Raw genomic sequence first — 13,686 nt, forward strand, 5'->3', positions numbered from 1 at the left:
GGGTTGCTCCCATTACCCGATGGTCAAAGCGCATCCAGATTCAGACGATAATCAATGGAATCTAGTGGAACTTCAATGGAAACATCTAGAGTGGACAGAATGGTAGCATCTGAAGCTTCCGCCGAAAAAAATAAGGACGAGGCCACGGTATGGACATGAAAGATGATTGGTCGTTTACATATGAGTGGATCGGTGGGCATGCCGCGTTAACTAAACTAGTAGGCGTTAAGGAAACGAGGAAATCCGAAACGATCAGCTTCAGACTAAGTGAATTTGTCCACATCTCATAGCTCAGGTAGAAAAGTAGCGATATACCTGAAGTAGACACCCTGTATAGCAATCTTTTCGCCCGTCAGCCCTAGTCCGCACACGTTTGGTGAGCATCTGGCTTACTCAGCTTCCTAGCCAATCAGCGGCCGCCGTGGACCATTGACCTCATCGTCACCGCCAAGCATCTCGACGGTAGCGGAGAGAAGATTTGCCAGACGCAGGCCATCTTCAGCCATCGCCATTCATCAAACGCGAGTTGTCCTGAATCGTCTGGATTCGGTAGCTCTTGTTTGTGTCGCTGCTGCACTTCACTAGATTGTTTGTCTTCTCGACTTTGCGGGACGGGCGGATTTTTCCTTTTTTTTTGCTTATTCCCTTACCTTGCGCCGGTGCCAGTCCTCCACCCATCCGCCGCAGTGCCCGTTCCTGAGAAAGCACCGCTTACAAGTTCTCGTCACACATATAAATCGCAATAGTGCTAAGCAATTGGCTTGCTCCTTTCTCGGCGCTCATTTTAGCTGATCCTGTCGCGAGCTTGCCATCCGATTGACTTCGACCCTCTTGATAGTGAATTATCGCCCCGCGTGTCGCGTCCCAATATCGATATTTCGGCCCGTTGCGGTAGACTTTCTTTCCAAGCATTTGTCGGTTCAACCTGAATGACACCGCCTCAACCGGAAAACATATAAACGATTCTCTGCGTCGTTACTCTTATATCCAGTCTCGAGCCGCGTCGCGCCATACGAGTTCCCCGCCATAGCCTAGCCTTGGCTGAAAAGCCCGTTGAAGAACACCATTGACAGATATCAGATTTTGCCGCATCTTTACGCAGTCTCAATAAGCGAAACTCGTATTGAAGAAAAGTCTTCCTCTCTACCGGCCGGACATCGCCATACCGTCTGCCATGAGTCCTCAAGGCTTGGCGTCTCGCAAAAGACCTGCTCCCGGCACATCTCCTATCGTTCATCCACAACTAGGCCCGGTCTCTAACTATCCGCAAAACTCTGGCGCTCAGCTCTCAAATGACCAGTTCTTGCAATGGGGTCAGAACACTTCCTCGAATGTTGTCAGCCCGGCTTCCTTTTCTGATGCGAACCCCTATGGTGCTACAGCATATTCGGCGGGCCAAGATGTGCCGGCATCTACGGCAACTGCATCTACACAACTGGCACGTAGACAGACACCAAATCAACTGGTCAGCCGGAATCGCGGATATGAACAGACACCGTCCTCCATGTCGGACCATGGGAGTAATACCGGAGAGCCTGGGGGCTGGGGGGAAAGTTTAGACGAGCTCTACCAGCGAGCGTTGGTTGCGAAGAGGGAGGTGCAGGCTAAGAGGAAACAAATCCCTCCGTTTGTTCAAAAGCTAAGCAGGTATGGTCTAAGCGACGTAAAAATTACTTTGGCGATCGACAACTAACAAATATCTCCAGTTTCCTGGACGAGTCTAAGAACACTGACCTGATTCGGTGGTCCGATGACGGAAACTCCTTTATCGTGTTAGACGAGGACGAGTTCGCAAAGACCCTTATTCCCGAACTTTTCAAGCATAACAACTACGCTTCCTTTGTCCGCCAGTTGAACATGTACGGGTTTCATAAGAAGGTGGGGCTCTCGGATAATTCGATGCGCGCCAGTGAACGAAAGAACAAGAGCCCTAGCGAGTATGCGAACCCATACTTCAAGCGTGGACACCCCGATTTGCTGTGGTTGATACAGAAACCTAAGAATACGGCAGGGCAAGGGAGCAAGTCAGGGAAAGCCAATGTACGCGTGAAAACCGAAGAAGTGGATGAACATGACAATGATGACTACGATGATGTCCCTGGTGCACGAGACGACCGATCCCGAAACCGACAATTATCCCTAATTCAAGGAGGGAGTATTATGCCGAAGGATCAACTCGCGGGGGTTTACCGGGAGTTGCAGGCTATTCGACAGCAACAGCAGGTTATCTCCAACACAATTACCAAGCTGCGGAGAGAACACGAGCAACTCTACGCACAGGCCGCCAACTTCCAAGAGCAGCACACTCGTCACGAGAATTCCATCAATGCGATTCTCACCTTTCTGGCGACTGTCTATAATCGCAGCCTTCAGGGACAGGAAGGGCCTCAGAATCTCGCCAATTCCTTTGCTGGAGCCATCTCACAGGATCAAGGCAACGTAGTTGACATGGGAGACGACTATTCACTGAGCACCTTGGGTGCTCAGCATATGAACAGCCCTGGGGGACCGCGAGCGATGAAGAAGCAACCCTTACTACTAAAAGCTGCGCCGTCAGAACGACAAAGTCGCGCAACAACCCTCTCACCGGCCGCCAGTGCGTATGATGGCCCACAACCGCGGGGCCATGCTCGCCACCCGAGCGCTCCCCAACACGGTCATGTTGAAGAAGTCTTTGATACCAGTCCCCAGCCGAAAGAGGCGCAACCACCCCAAACCGAGCAGTTTCCTCAGCGGGATATTATGTCCGTCATTCAAAATTCCAATGCGCGAAATGTAGTTCCCCCAACAAGCTTTGCGGACTTTCCCAATGTATTGTCGTCGCTGGAAACCTCAAATGGCAATGTTCCTCTTACTCCAAACCAACGCGCGGATATGCTCCGTCTCATGGCCAACGAAACTAGCGCGGGTGACTCCAATGTACCTGTGTCACAGAACAATGCCTTAGTGACCCCCACACCACCGCCAATGCCTCTCGGTTATTCGAATCGTCTTGCCAATACTCGCGCGGAGATTGACAACCTTGTGAAAATGCAGGCTGAACAAGATCGTTCAGTCCAGAACTTAACAAACCTTCTACAGCCGCTCAGCCCAACAGGGACAATCCCGGGCATGGTAACAGGCGATGGGAGTGTGCCTCCTCCCCCGCTAGACCTCGATCAGATCTTCAATAATGACTACTTCACGGACATTGGAGATCTTGAGAAAAATAAGAACAATTTAGACTTTGGAAACACCACGACTTCGGTACCAGCTACGGCACCAATCGAGCCTGTCACTACAGGTGCAGATGATAGCGTAATCAATGACGGAAACGACTTGTTTGATTTTGACCATATCCCTGATAATGGCGACCTATTCGACGGACCGGGCCAACAGCAACAGAACCCCGGCTTCTACAACGGCTACGATGGCAGCGGCTTTGATAATACGATAAATCCGGGTGCAGGTAGAATCATCGAGACTCTTACCGATAGCGAAGCGACCAGCCCAAGTAACACCGTGGATGAGCCTGCGCAATATGGCGTCTCTAACGGGGGCAAAGATTTCCAGGGAGGTAAGGGAAACGGTGGTAGCGCGAAGCGGCGCAAGAAGGCTTAATATGTTTGATATACACTACTAACGGGGTTGTGCGTCGGCAATAAAGAAAGGGAAACCAATCTGAAGAAGCTAAAGACGTGAAATGCGACAAGCCGTTGGGTGTTACGACCTCAAAACACTATCAATTTCCTTTGTTCCATTCTCGTTCCCACCCACTCGAAGCGAATAAACGAGGCATCATTGGGTCAAAAAGGTACAAATCGAGTCCCGTTTATTCATCTTTCCCCCTCGTCTAGTCAAGCGATTCGGTCTTAATACAACAAGACAGACTGGTTTTCTGTCTCTTGGTCTACATTCCGGTGACGCGTGCGACTAATCAATCTCTTACACATACAATCAGCCTACGATTGGGCTTCCAATAAAGGCGGTGGTTCTTGCAGATCCGTCTTCTTGGATTGTGAGTCGATCGGTGTCTGACTTGAGTCCGGTCTTCTATTTCGACATATGTGGATAACACTAGGAATAAGGGCGTTAGGAATCGGCGGGACAACAAAAAAAAAGTAAGGGGAGATATGAGCATGGGAAAGAGTCCCACGTGGAGTGTCATTTATATACCGCTGTTGGGATACTTACCCCGTGGCCACGGTGCGCCATGAGGATCTCTCTCATGATCTCGTTCTAATCATCCTTATCACTTGTTTAATGACTTGAGTACATATTTATGACTGAGCTTCCAGCTATGACCTGATTTTCTATACTTATTGATGTACATGCATTGTTTTTCCACGAGGCATCAAAATGCCTTCACTGTTGTTGACTTTGTACGTAGTCTCCTGCAAAGCTAAACAATGATTCGAGATATATAGATGTACATCATGGCACGAAGACTGTTCTATGGTTCCAAAGTACATCCGTAGTCAATCATATACAGTAGATTATTTCCCTCTCCGTGCCTTATCCCATTCCAGGTTACCTGCACGCTCGCGCTTCCTATCTCGTTCCCGATCTCTTTCAAGCCCTCTCCGCTTCCCTCCAACATATTCCTTCTCCTTCTCTCGCGGATCAATCACCATAAGCGAGTCCGCATCCTGATGCTCCCGTTTCCAATTCAAATCCTTACCCAGCGTATCCTTACCAAAGCGCAACTCATGCGTCAACCAGCCCTCCTCATCCTCCGCCGCAGCACCAGCCTTCCCGCCCTCTGCGGTCTGATCATCATCCCATGATTTACAAGATTGGCAATTCGCGATAAAGTGAAGATCGCAGAGCTGGGCCTCCTCGTCATCCGCTTCCTGCGTCTCAGTGGAAGGCTTGGTATCCTGGGATGTGGTCTTGTGCGTGGATGCGGACGTTGAATCGGCACTTTCAAGCTTGGCCTTGAACGCATTGAAGAGTTTGAGTGTCTCGTTGTCCGCTGAGCTGCTGAAGCCCGTTATCCCGTTTGAGCCGTTAGTTGAGGCCGATGTGCCCGGTGGAGGGCGTTTGCGGCCGCGGATGGCCGTCTCGGGGATCATGGCTTCCAGGGCGGATCTTTTGTGCCCTGTATCTGCCGGGCCGGTGTGGGCTGTTCTGCGCATAGAAGCCTTGAGATTCTCGATTTCGGCATTGGTGCGCGAGAGGAAGGATTGCTTTGGTGCTGGTGCTGGTGAGGGGGAGCGGTCTGGCGATTCGGGTTTGGGGAGGGGGAGCTGGGTCTCTGGTTCGGGGGTTTTGGGGCGATGTTTTGTGGGCTCTGGGGAGGGAGAGCGCGGGCGTTTCTTTGTTGGTTTCGCCGGTTCTTGGGCTGGTTTGTGGGATTCGGGGATGTTTGTGTCTGTCACGAGACTGGAGTTGAACTTCGGTTTCGCGGGTCGAATGGGCATATCTTCGTCGCCGTCGCCGTCGTCGCCGAAACTCAGGAGTGTCTTGCCTCCCTTATTCTTCTTCTTCTTTTTCGGCGCCGGCTTGTCCTCTGTCTTTGCGGTTCGCGTCGCAGTGATCTGCCGCTTCTTGATCTTTCCTGCTAGCGGTCCTAACTCCCCGATCTCACAGGATGTGATCTTCACAGGGTACACGGGTCGCTCCGTCCCCTCGACCCTCTCCGCCTCTGCAATCTTCACCATATTGTAAATACTATCACCTTCAATGCGCCCGAAAAGCGTACACTGGCCGTTCAACTCCCGCTCCGTATTCCCCAACGTAATGAAGAACTGACTTCCGTAACTCCCGTCCTCGCTCTTCGCCATCCCCACCAGCCCGCGCCGGTTATACCGCAACCGACTGTGCAGCTCATCGCGGAGCACGACCTTCTCGTTCGGGTCCCGCGCCTCCGGGTCGTATTCGAACTCAGGGTCCTCGTAGATCGATGTACCCCCTGAACCTGTGCCCGTCGGGTCGCCGCCCTGGATGATGAAGCCGGGCACCACGCGGTGGAAGATCGTGTCAGTGTAGTAGCCGTCCTGGCAGTGTTGGAGGAAGTTCCGGCATGTTAGGGGGGTTTGTGTTGCGAAGAGGGAGATGTGGAGGGGGCCGAAGGTTGTGTTTATGGTTGCTGAGGCTGTGGGGTTTGGTTCTGTTGCGTAATGGGCGGACATCTTGGAGGTTTGGGTGGTTGGTTAATCTGTGGTTTGGTTGGGTTGGGTTTGAGGGTTCGCGCGTTTGTTGGAGCTCCGCGACGGGTGATGCCCTCGGGTGAGCGGGAGTATGATGAGTTAGATGGTGAGGTTATTGTGTGTGATTTTCATAATTGGGAGACCTCCACGGAGTAAGGGTTGCGTGGGGTTTGGAGGGAGGGAGGTTGTGGTTGAGGGAGAGGGCGTGTTCGGCGGATGTTGAAGCCTTTCGGGGAAAATTCATTCGATTGTAGATTTAATGTGGTCACGTCATGTCACGGCCGCTCTGTCTACACAAGTGCTAATGGACATTTACCATTTTAGTTTCTACATGTATACGAGATATTATTGAGTTGTGTTGTATGTGCTTTAAATTCAATGTCTGTATTTTATGTTACTGGTTTTCATGGCGAAAATATTGAGCTAGTCCTGCTTAACAGTTGTGTAGAATGGATTGATATGCTATCCAATCACTGCCAACGGATGATATCATGCTTGTTTCAAGCTTTTTCCGTTTATTCTAAAAAGAGTATATTTTTAAAATGGCAATTGCTAAACAAAAGTACCGTAAACATCTTCGTAACATTGGTCCATGTCAGGGCAACTGTACGGCAAGTCAGTCAAGAGGAGCTTATACAACAGGACGAGAGACCTACTAGACGGGATCCTGCCCGAAAATTATATGCCACATATACTCCATGACCCGTCCACTGACGTCGTCTGGTAATTCGGTCTCCATAAGCCATTTGTGATACCGCACATAACTGCTTAATGGGCGCTGCAGCACCTGCGTTCTCGACACCGCAAATTGCGCGCAGCATGGGGTCGCGATGACCTCTGGGACATCGGTATTGTTGAAGAACGTCTTCCAGGCTTCAGGGAACACTTGCTCCGGCAGGTGCTCTTCGTCGCTTAATCCACGAAATGGACGGATCTCGTCGGGACAGCCCGGATTGGGGTTACAGCGCAAGTTGGCGTAACCGTTGCGCTGGACGAAATCGGTCTGCAACATCCGGACGGTACGTACATTGCTGTGGTCGGAGAATTCCGTGTGCCAGGCTTTTGGATAGCCATCCCGGTGGCTATGGAGGAAGACGATGGTGGAGGGGAGGTCATCATAATTGTCGATTATGTATTGCAGGTAGACATTGGCTTCTTTCCCTTTGTTCTTGGCTACATGGAGGGGTGCTTCTGGGTCATCCACTGCATAGATCGCGTGCAGCCAGCTGTGTTGATACGTTAGCCCAGCTGGCTATACATCCAGAGTATATGTCTTACGTGGGCAACTCCTTTCCTACCCAGTCCGTATCATCCTCTTTCGTCTTCCCAACAACAATAACGCGATCGATTGCTGTTATCTTGATCTTGGGGTGTTCAGGATTGTTAGACGACCCGGCTCCCCTATGCCGTGAGGGCGTCAGGTCAGTAATACTTGGTCGCTTTCTTCTAGTGGTTAGGGTATTTTGAGAAGTGGTGGGAGTTGGTATAGGCGTTGTGTATCCCAATTTGACTCCATTGTGCCAACGAGATACTTGGTGAACCTCCAAGGACGGGTTGCTGAAGCGTTTCGCGAGCCACACAATGGAGCAAAGCAGCAGAACCGCGATGCTAAGACGCTCGATTTGGCGCATCCTGAGCTCGATTTAGGCCTCGTTCATTGCGACTCGATCTAAGTGCAAGTAGCTGTTCAGCTAGAATTCAAGTGTCCAGTCGCCGGGTGCCATGACAATGATTAAGTGAATGCGCTTCTGGTGAAAGTGGGAGCAGGGACCATAGTCCTTTGTCAAGGGTTGAGAATTAGTGATTCATGCTTTCTTACCGACACCCAATGAAGTGCACGGAGTAAATTCTGGATAGCCCCAGCGTACCATTTGCAGGAGCACTTTTCCGAGCACGAGACTGGTGATGTAACATTGAGTCGAGGAGTGTAGTTAAGGGGAATTACCACTTGAGGACCGTGGCTAGACCTCGAAGAATTTTACATTCCGAATATCACAACATAGAGAGGCGGCATGTATACTAAACTCAAGCAGAAAGACCCAATCTCTGCTTAACGATCTTCACGATCTCCCTCCATTCCATCATCCCGCCGGACCCCACATCACCACACGCCAGCGATTTCTCAATGGGCCGGAGGACTTCAAACCAGCCTTGCTCATTCCCATCGACTTCTTTAATACCCCAATCTTCTTGCAGTACGCGGATCTGTTGCGCTGTCACAGGATGCATCCACATCGCTGTATTCATCGCGGGCGCGACAAGTATCCGTTTCTTTCTCCCATCAATCAACCCGGTCGTGTCCCATGCGCGTACAACGCTCGTAAGTAGATTGTCAGACATCCCGTGGACCACTTTCGCCAGTGAATTCGCGCTCAGTGGAGCGATAACTAGTAAATGAGCCCATCTACGGAGGGTGATGTGTAGTATGTCTGATCCTCGAGTCCAGGGCTGGGTCCATTCATCCTCGTCATGGAGGACCGAGTCGACGTTAGGAAGCGAAGAGAGTGATTCTACCGAAGGTTGTTCCTCAGATTGAGCATGAAGGAACTCAGCGGCAGCTTTGGTGAGAATCACCCGAATTGAGGTATTCGGATGGTCTGCGAATGCCGCAATGATGAGCGGCAGCTTTATTGTGGCAACAGACCCCGTTGCAGCCAGAAGTAAATGTACCTTGCCATCGTTGAGTGACGCGGCAATCTCTGCTGCTGGTGACTTTTCTGTTGCCATGATACTGGAATGCGTACTGTGCAAGTCTAGTCGGGAGAAGGTTGATGTAATCGGTAAGCTACCGGGATGGTTATATATTTCTAATCCAATCCTGTAGGTCTGCGCTAGCGGCTATTGTGCAGAGTTAACTATAGAAAATCATGTTTGACTCGAGATGCTCTCACAGAAAGAATAAGTTTAATTTACGTCCTTTCATTCTCTTAAGTCATTTATACTTAGTAAAACTGTTGAATAGCTTACGTTAACAATAAGTTTGCTGGCCTGCGATGGAGTATGATCCATGAAATAACTTCATATAGCCGAGAATCATGGAATTCTACTTAATATTGGCTTATATAGCCAAAATATGAAGCGCTCTTTAACAAGTAGCCGGGCTAGCTCAATCGGTAGAGCGTGAGACTCTTAGTCATCACGGTATCTCAAGGTTGCGGGTTCGACCCCCGCGTTCGGCTTCTCTTTTTGCTTTTTGTTTTTCTCGATGGTAAAGCAAAGCTATCTTAGCCCTGTTTGCCACTCACCGACTTAGCAAAATACTCGATTTCTTTAAACCGTGGGTGTTTAGATCGATTGAAGTTTCCCCAATCTTGCTGTCACTGGGATTCCTTTTAGACTTCGTTCATTCTGTCCATATGACCGCAATCAACCTATACCATGATTTTGTAGGAAGGCGATATCGATGAAACAACGAAGAGCCCGCGGCACAGCGGGCATCATATAAACTCACCTACCATTATGCCTAGAGGGAAAATAAGAGAGTGTATCTGAAGAGGGTAAGGATAAGGGAGGCTAAGAGGGGGATCGATCTACGCATCTGCTGTCTGTGATAGTGGATGACAGTTACAAATGAACATGTCGCTTTAGGTGTGTCATATGTAATCTAAGCTAGGTCTGTTTTATGTTGGCATGGGATTGGTACTTGAGGGTAATATCTTATGTATCTCCGTCAGGTCCAACCAAATGGATATGGCCTGCCACTTGGCTTATCCACGGGAGAAATTTGTATTTCTCTTATCATTTCCGGACTCAGAGACCACTCTTTCAATCGGTGTTCATCCCAAAATAAGAATCCCCATTTGCGTAATGGGTTACTGAGATCTCTCCAAAGCTCTATGGATGCATCTTCACGCGGGGAATTTATTAAACACCACGTCCAAGCCAAATTGGGACTATTCCAGTCCGCATCTGATAGGAAGGTCTTGCCATCCGTACTTTCATCACCGAAGTCCCAGCCATACTCGTACTGAGGAATTGTATCTAGAGCATCAACTATGAAGTACACTGCACGGCTCAAAGTGCCACGGAGTATGGCCTTCTGTTTGAGCAAACGTTCTTCCCGACAGGTTATGCTAGACACGTGTATCCAGTGATAGAGAAACCCCAGCCCCAGGGAAACGTAATTCTCTCTGTGTTCATCATCGATCTCTAGACCAACCAAGTTAGCACCATCACATTTTAAATTCCTCCTAGTCGGAGTTTATAGCATGGTCATAAAGATGAGATAATGGTTCTTCATTCTCATCGGGAAAGAGCTCACACCAATCATCAAATTCAGTCGCCCCCGGCAGTTCTTCATATACGCGAAAGATATACATCGTGGCACATCGGATTTCTTCCATTTCCCATGGTGTGAACAAACTGAGGAAGAGATTCCATTGGTCATCAGAGTTGACATATATATCGCTAAGCCGATCTTGCTCTTCAAACCATGGAAGCCCCCGGGTACTGAATAAGAGCCGGTAAATTTCTAGCCGGTAGAGAGCTCGCTGCATCTGAAATGTTTCTGGTGGTGATAATGCAACATTCTCCTCCTTTGGCTTTTGCGTATCTGGCCTAAGCTCGAGGACTGAGTGGACCATCTCTTTTAAGATGAACTCCACCATAGTATGAAGTCGAGCCATTTCAATTAGATCATCTTCCGTCAAAGAGGCAAATAATTGATAAACGTCCAACTCCTGATCTAGGTTTTCATAGGCAGAATAGGAGTATGGGGGTGCCAGTATTGAACGCAGGGGAATGTATTTGCTCAGAAACTCAACAGCTGCCTCTAGAGCAGCCTTTGGGGCTTTGCATCTTTCCTGCCGCCCGCGTAAGGCGATCAACGCAGCGACCGCATCGACCATGACAGGTAGTTGGAGGCATCATTCAAGGACAGTTGATAGTAGTTGTTTTCGCTGTGATAGATACAACGCGTGGAAGGAGGGAGAGGCATGAACTACAGCATTCAAGGAGGCAAGATTTGTGATTGCATATAAAATGGCAGTTTTGATCTCTGCAGGCAAGGCCTCTAGCGTGACGGATTCCATTTTCAGAGAGTTGGGATCAAAGCATCTCGAAAACGAGAGGAAGACGTAATTTAGGTGACATTTAAGCGCCAAGCCCCGCTCTTTGAAACGCCGCTCGAGACTTACTTGACTCTGGAAGGATCTAGCTCTTTGAAATGAATGTCGTGCTACGACCAAATCTTATGCGGAGCGGCAGCCGCTGCAAGGTCCCGCCGACACAAGCTATGGTTTGCTTATCCTGGCCAATTTCATGTGTACCTGTTGCATGGCTTCAGGGATCATCAGTAGCACCAGTGACTCACTACATACAAGCACTGTAATGTTCGAGAGGGCTGCAAGGGCAAGCTCAGTGTCCATGACAAATTAGACTCTCACTTGTGTTGCCTTAAACGAGTCCAGGCGGCTTTGTTTGCTGGTCTATGGACCATAATGAATATTAGCTTAAGCCCCTTTTATTGAATGAAGAGCTTTAATTAGGATACCAACTAGTTTGCTAGGAGCGCCTGTGGCCAATACCAAAACTATCTCCCGGCGCGTTGACAAATACCATCATTAAGGGCAGCGACAACGTCTAGACTCATCATGTCAGCAGGATAGAGCATATTGTACTTTTTTTTTTTTTGGCAGTGGGATGCCTATATACATCCCCTCAAACCCTACTCTCCTCTCTATACTTACAAACTCAAGCCGAGTATCTTTCATAAACACTTGACTCCTATAGATATAGCAACCCAACCTCTCTTTTATGTGCACATAATGCCACGCTGGACGAAACGCCAAGAGCGTGACTACGATGCCTACAATAATCGTGATATCGAGAATGGAGAGCATTCAAAAGCGTATAGCGACCAGTGCGAGAAGGCCAGAAATGCAACCAAAAAGGACTGGAATGTACGATGATCCTATTACCAGAACCACGAAGATCAATCCTGCGAGACACGAGCAATTGGTGGTCCCAGCTGCTAAATGGAATAGGTCCGCTGAGGCGTAAGTTGGCCGTGCTGCTACTTCGTTTCTTTTCAAAACTGTCCATCTGTTCTTACTTTGCCATCCACATTTCGTGTTAGGCTTAGCTTACTGACTGATCAATGCTCCTTTAGGCATTATCGTGCACGGCAGGGGTTTCTAGACAAATATCACCCTCCGAATCCTTACCATAGTGAAAGATCACTTCAAACCCACATAGACCGAATTGATGAAGTTAGCTCAACCTGGCGTAAAGCAAGAGAAGCCTGGAGTACCCATGCTTTGTATGGGTATGGATGATAATCTTTATTTCTTCAGCTAGAAACAGGAACATAGCTAACCAGCTGTGAAAACAGACCTCATGCGGCATTCCAACAAGAGTGGATGTAAGAGGAGAGGAGGCAGAAGAGGGAAGCCAATGAAAGACGTGAGACACAGGCGCGTGCAAAAGGCGAGACACACGGGCGTGCAAAAGGCGAAAGACGTAGGCGTTGAATGGTGCTCATAGTGTTCCCCACATGTAGGTACTTGCCTCTGACGCACATAAATCAGTCTGGGTCCAGAGCAATGCTGCCAGAAGTTGCCTGCCAAGAGGAGATGATGCTGTGCTGAGTGTGCTGCTGGCAGCAACTTAGTCTCCGTCCTGTCTTACTTGCTGGCTGTGACCTTTTGACAATCGTATGTTGATTTCTTAGAGGAGATGCCACTGTTATTACTGTACCTACATCTTTGCATCGATTACATGTTTTGTATGCTATATGTTTTTGTTTGTTTGTGCATTCCCCCCCCCCCCCCCCCCCCCCCCCCCCCGTTTTGATATTGCTTGCTTTGGTCCATCCGTGTTTTGCTTTGCTTTTTGACCCTCTTTACTGTTTTTAATATATAGTTTTCGGTAAGCCCAATAGATGCTTCTCGATACGTCTTCCTCTTCGTGCTCCCCCTTTCCAGTAGTGAAAGGAGATCAACCATTGAAGCTCCGTGGACCCTGCAGTACTTACCTAGGATGTAGGCGTGAGAATTTCACTCACCCTGTGTGGGCAACTATTTACAGCTTATTCCGAGGAATACACCAGCTTGCTTATATGTATTACTCCGTCTTACTTCGTCGTTTACCCATGATGTATCCTCGTTGGAATGAACGTAGGATAGTCTAGACTCCATGGCCGATTGAGCTTGAGTGCGTCCAATCAGAAGTGGGGAAGCTAATTATATTATAAACTATTAGGCTCTAATTGATAGTTCGATAAAATGATATATAGCGCACATAATTGAAGATTATCGCGCCTCTGTCAGGTGGTGGATTAACATGAGGTACTTGCTTACTGCCAACAGAGGGCAAGGCTGAGCCCCGCTATGATGAGCAAGTCCCACCGAGCTTACTCCTTCAGGTGCTCCCGCATTATGAGGCAGTTTCTTTCTTCTGATATTCATACTCTTGCTAACAAGAGAGGACCGAAGCAAACGGGCCGCAACATGGACCCGTCTCGCCCTCAGCATAGCAACAGCTGTCCTTCAATTTGTCGATTTTAGCACCAAACGGCTCAGTGGATCTCGCGAGATATACTATTCAACAACTGGGA

General features: G+C 49.0%; 5 protein-coding genes and 1 non-coding gene across 6 annotated transcripts; 2 read left to right on the forward strand and 4 right to left on the reverse strand.

Moving 5' to 3' along the window:
• Positions 1 to 1,174: 1,174 nt before the first annotated feature.
• F9C07_1879 (putative heat shock transcription factor Hsf1) lies at positions 1,175 to 3,600 on the forward strand (the record flags this gene model as incomplete). Its single annotated transcript, XM_041290345.1, has 2 exons — positions 1,175 to 1,647; positions 1,707 to 3,600. The coding sequence occupies 2 exons, from the start codon at positions 1,175 to 1,177 to the stop codon at positions 3,598 to 3,600; spliced, it is 2,367 nt and encodes a 788-aa protein (XP_041143667.1).
• Positions 3,601 to 4,475: 875 nt separating this feature from the next.
• Positions 4,476 to 6,113, reverse strand: F9C07_1878 (putative peptidyl-prolyl cis-trans isomerase; the record flags this gene model as incomplete). The annotated part of the gene is made up of 1 exon (XM_041285034.1): positions 4,476 to 6,113. One exon carries the CDS (start codon positions 6,111 to 6,113, stop codon positions 4,476 to 4,478), a length of 1,638 nt encoding a protein of 545 aa, XP_041143668.1.
• Positions 6,114 to 6,683: 570 nt separating this feature from the next.
• Positions 6,684 to 7,762, reverse strand: F9C07_1877 (uncharacterized protein; the record flags this gene model as incomplete). Its single annotated transcript, XM_041290377.1, has 3 exons — positions 6,684 to 6,735; positions 6,788 to 7,357; positions 7,410 to 7,762. The coding sequence occupies 3 exons, from the start codon at positions 7,760 to 7,762 to the stop codon at positions 6,684 to 6,686; spliced, it is 975 nt and encodes a 324-aa protein (XP_041143669.1).
• A 394-nt stretch (positions 7,763 to 8,156) lies between these two features.
• F9C07_1876 (putative flavo protein) lies at positions 8,157 to 8,858 on the reverse strand (the record flags this gene model as incomplete). Its single annotated transcript, XM_041285036.1, has 1 exon — positions 8,157 to 8,858. One exon carries the CDS (start codon positions 8,856 to 8,858, stop codon positions 8,157 to 8,159), a length of 702 nt encoding a protein of 233 aa, XP_041143670.1.
• A 368-nt stretch (positions 8,859 to 9,226) lies between these two features.
• F9C07_t13 lies at positions 9,227 to 9,310 on the forward strand. Its single transcript has one exon. It is a non-coding gene; the product is annotated as a tRNA-Lys (tRNA).
• Positions 9,311 to 10,321: 1,011 nt separating this feature from the next.
• On the reverse strand, positions 10,322 to 11,697 carry F9C07_2253424 (uncharacterized protein; the record flags this gene model as incomplete). Its single annotated transcript, XM_041285040.2, has 2 exons — positions 11,009 to 11,697; positions 10,322 to 10,933 (listed from the first exon to the last, which is right to left on the reverse strand). The coding sequence occupies exons 1-2, from the start codon at positions 11,159 to 11,161 to the stop codon at positions 10,322 to 10,324; spliced, it is 765 nt and encodes a 254-aa protein (XP_041143671.2). The 5' UTR covers positions 11,162 to 11,697.
• Positions 11,698 to 13,686: the final 1,989 nt, after the last annotated feature.

This window comes from Aspergillus flavus, chromosome 2, assembly GCF_009017415.1.
Source record: "Aspergillus flavus chromosome 2, complete sequence".
In the NCBI taxonomy this organism is placed as follows: domain Eukaryota; kingdom Fungi; phylum Ascomycota; class Eurotiomycetes; order Eurotiales; family Aspergillaceae; genus Aspergillus; species Aspergillus flavus.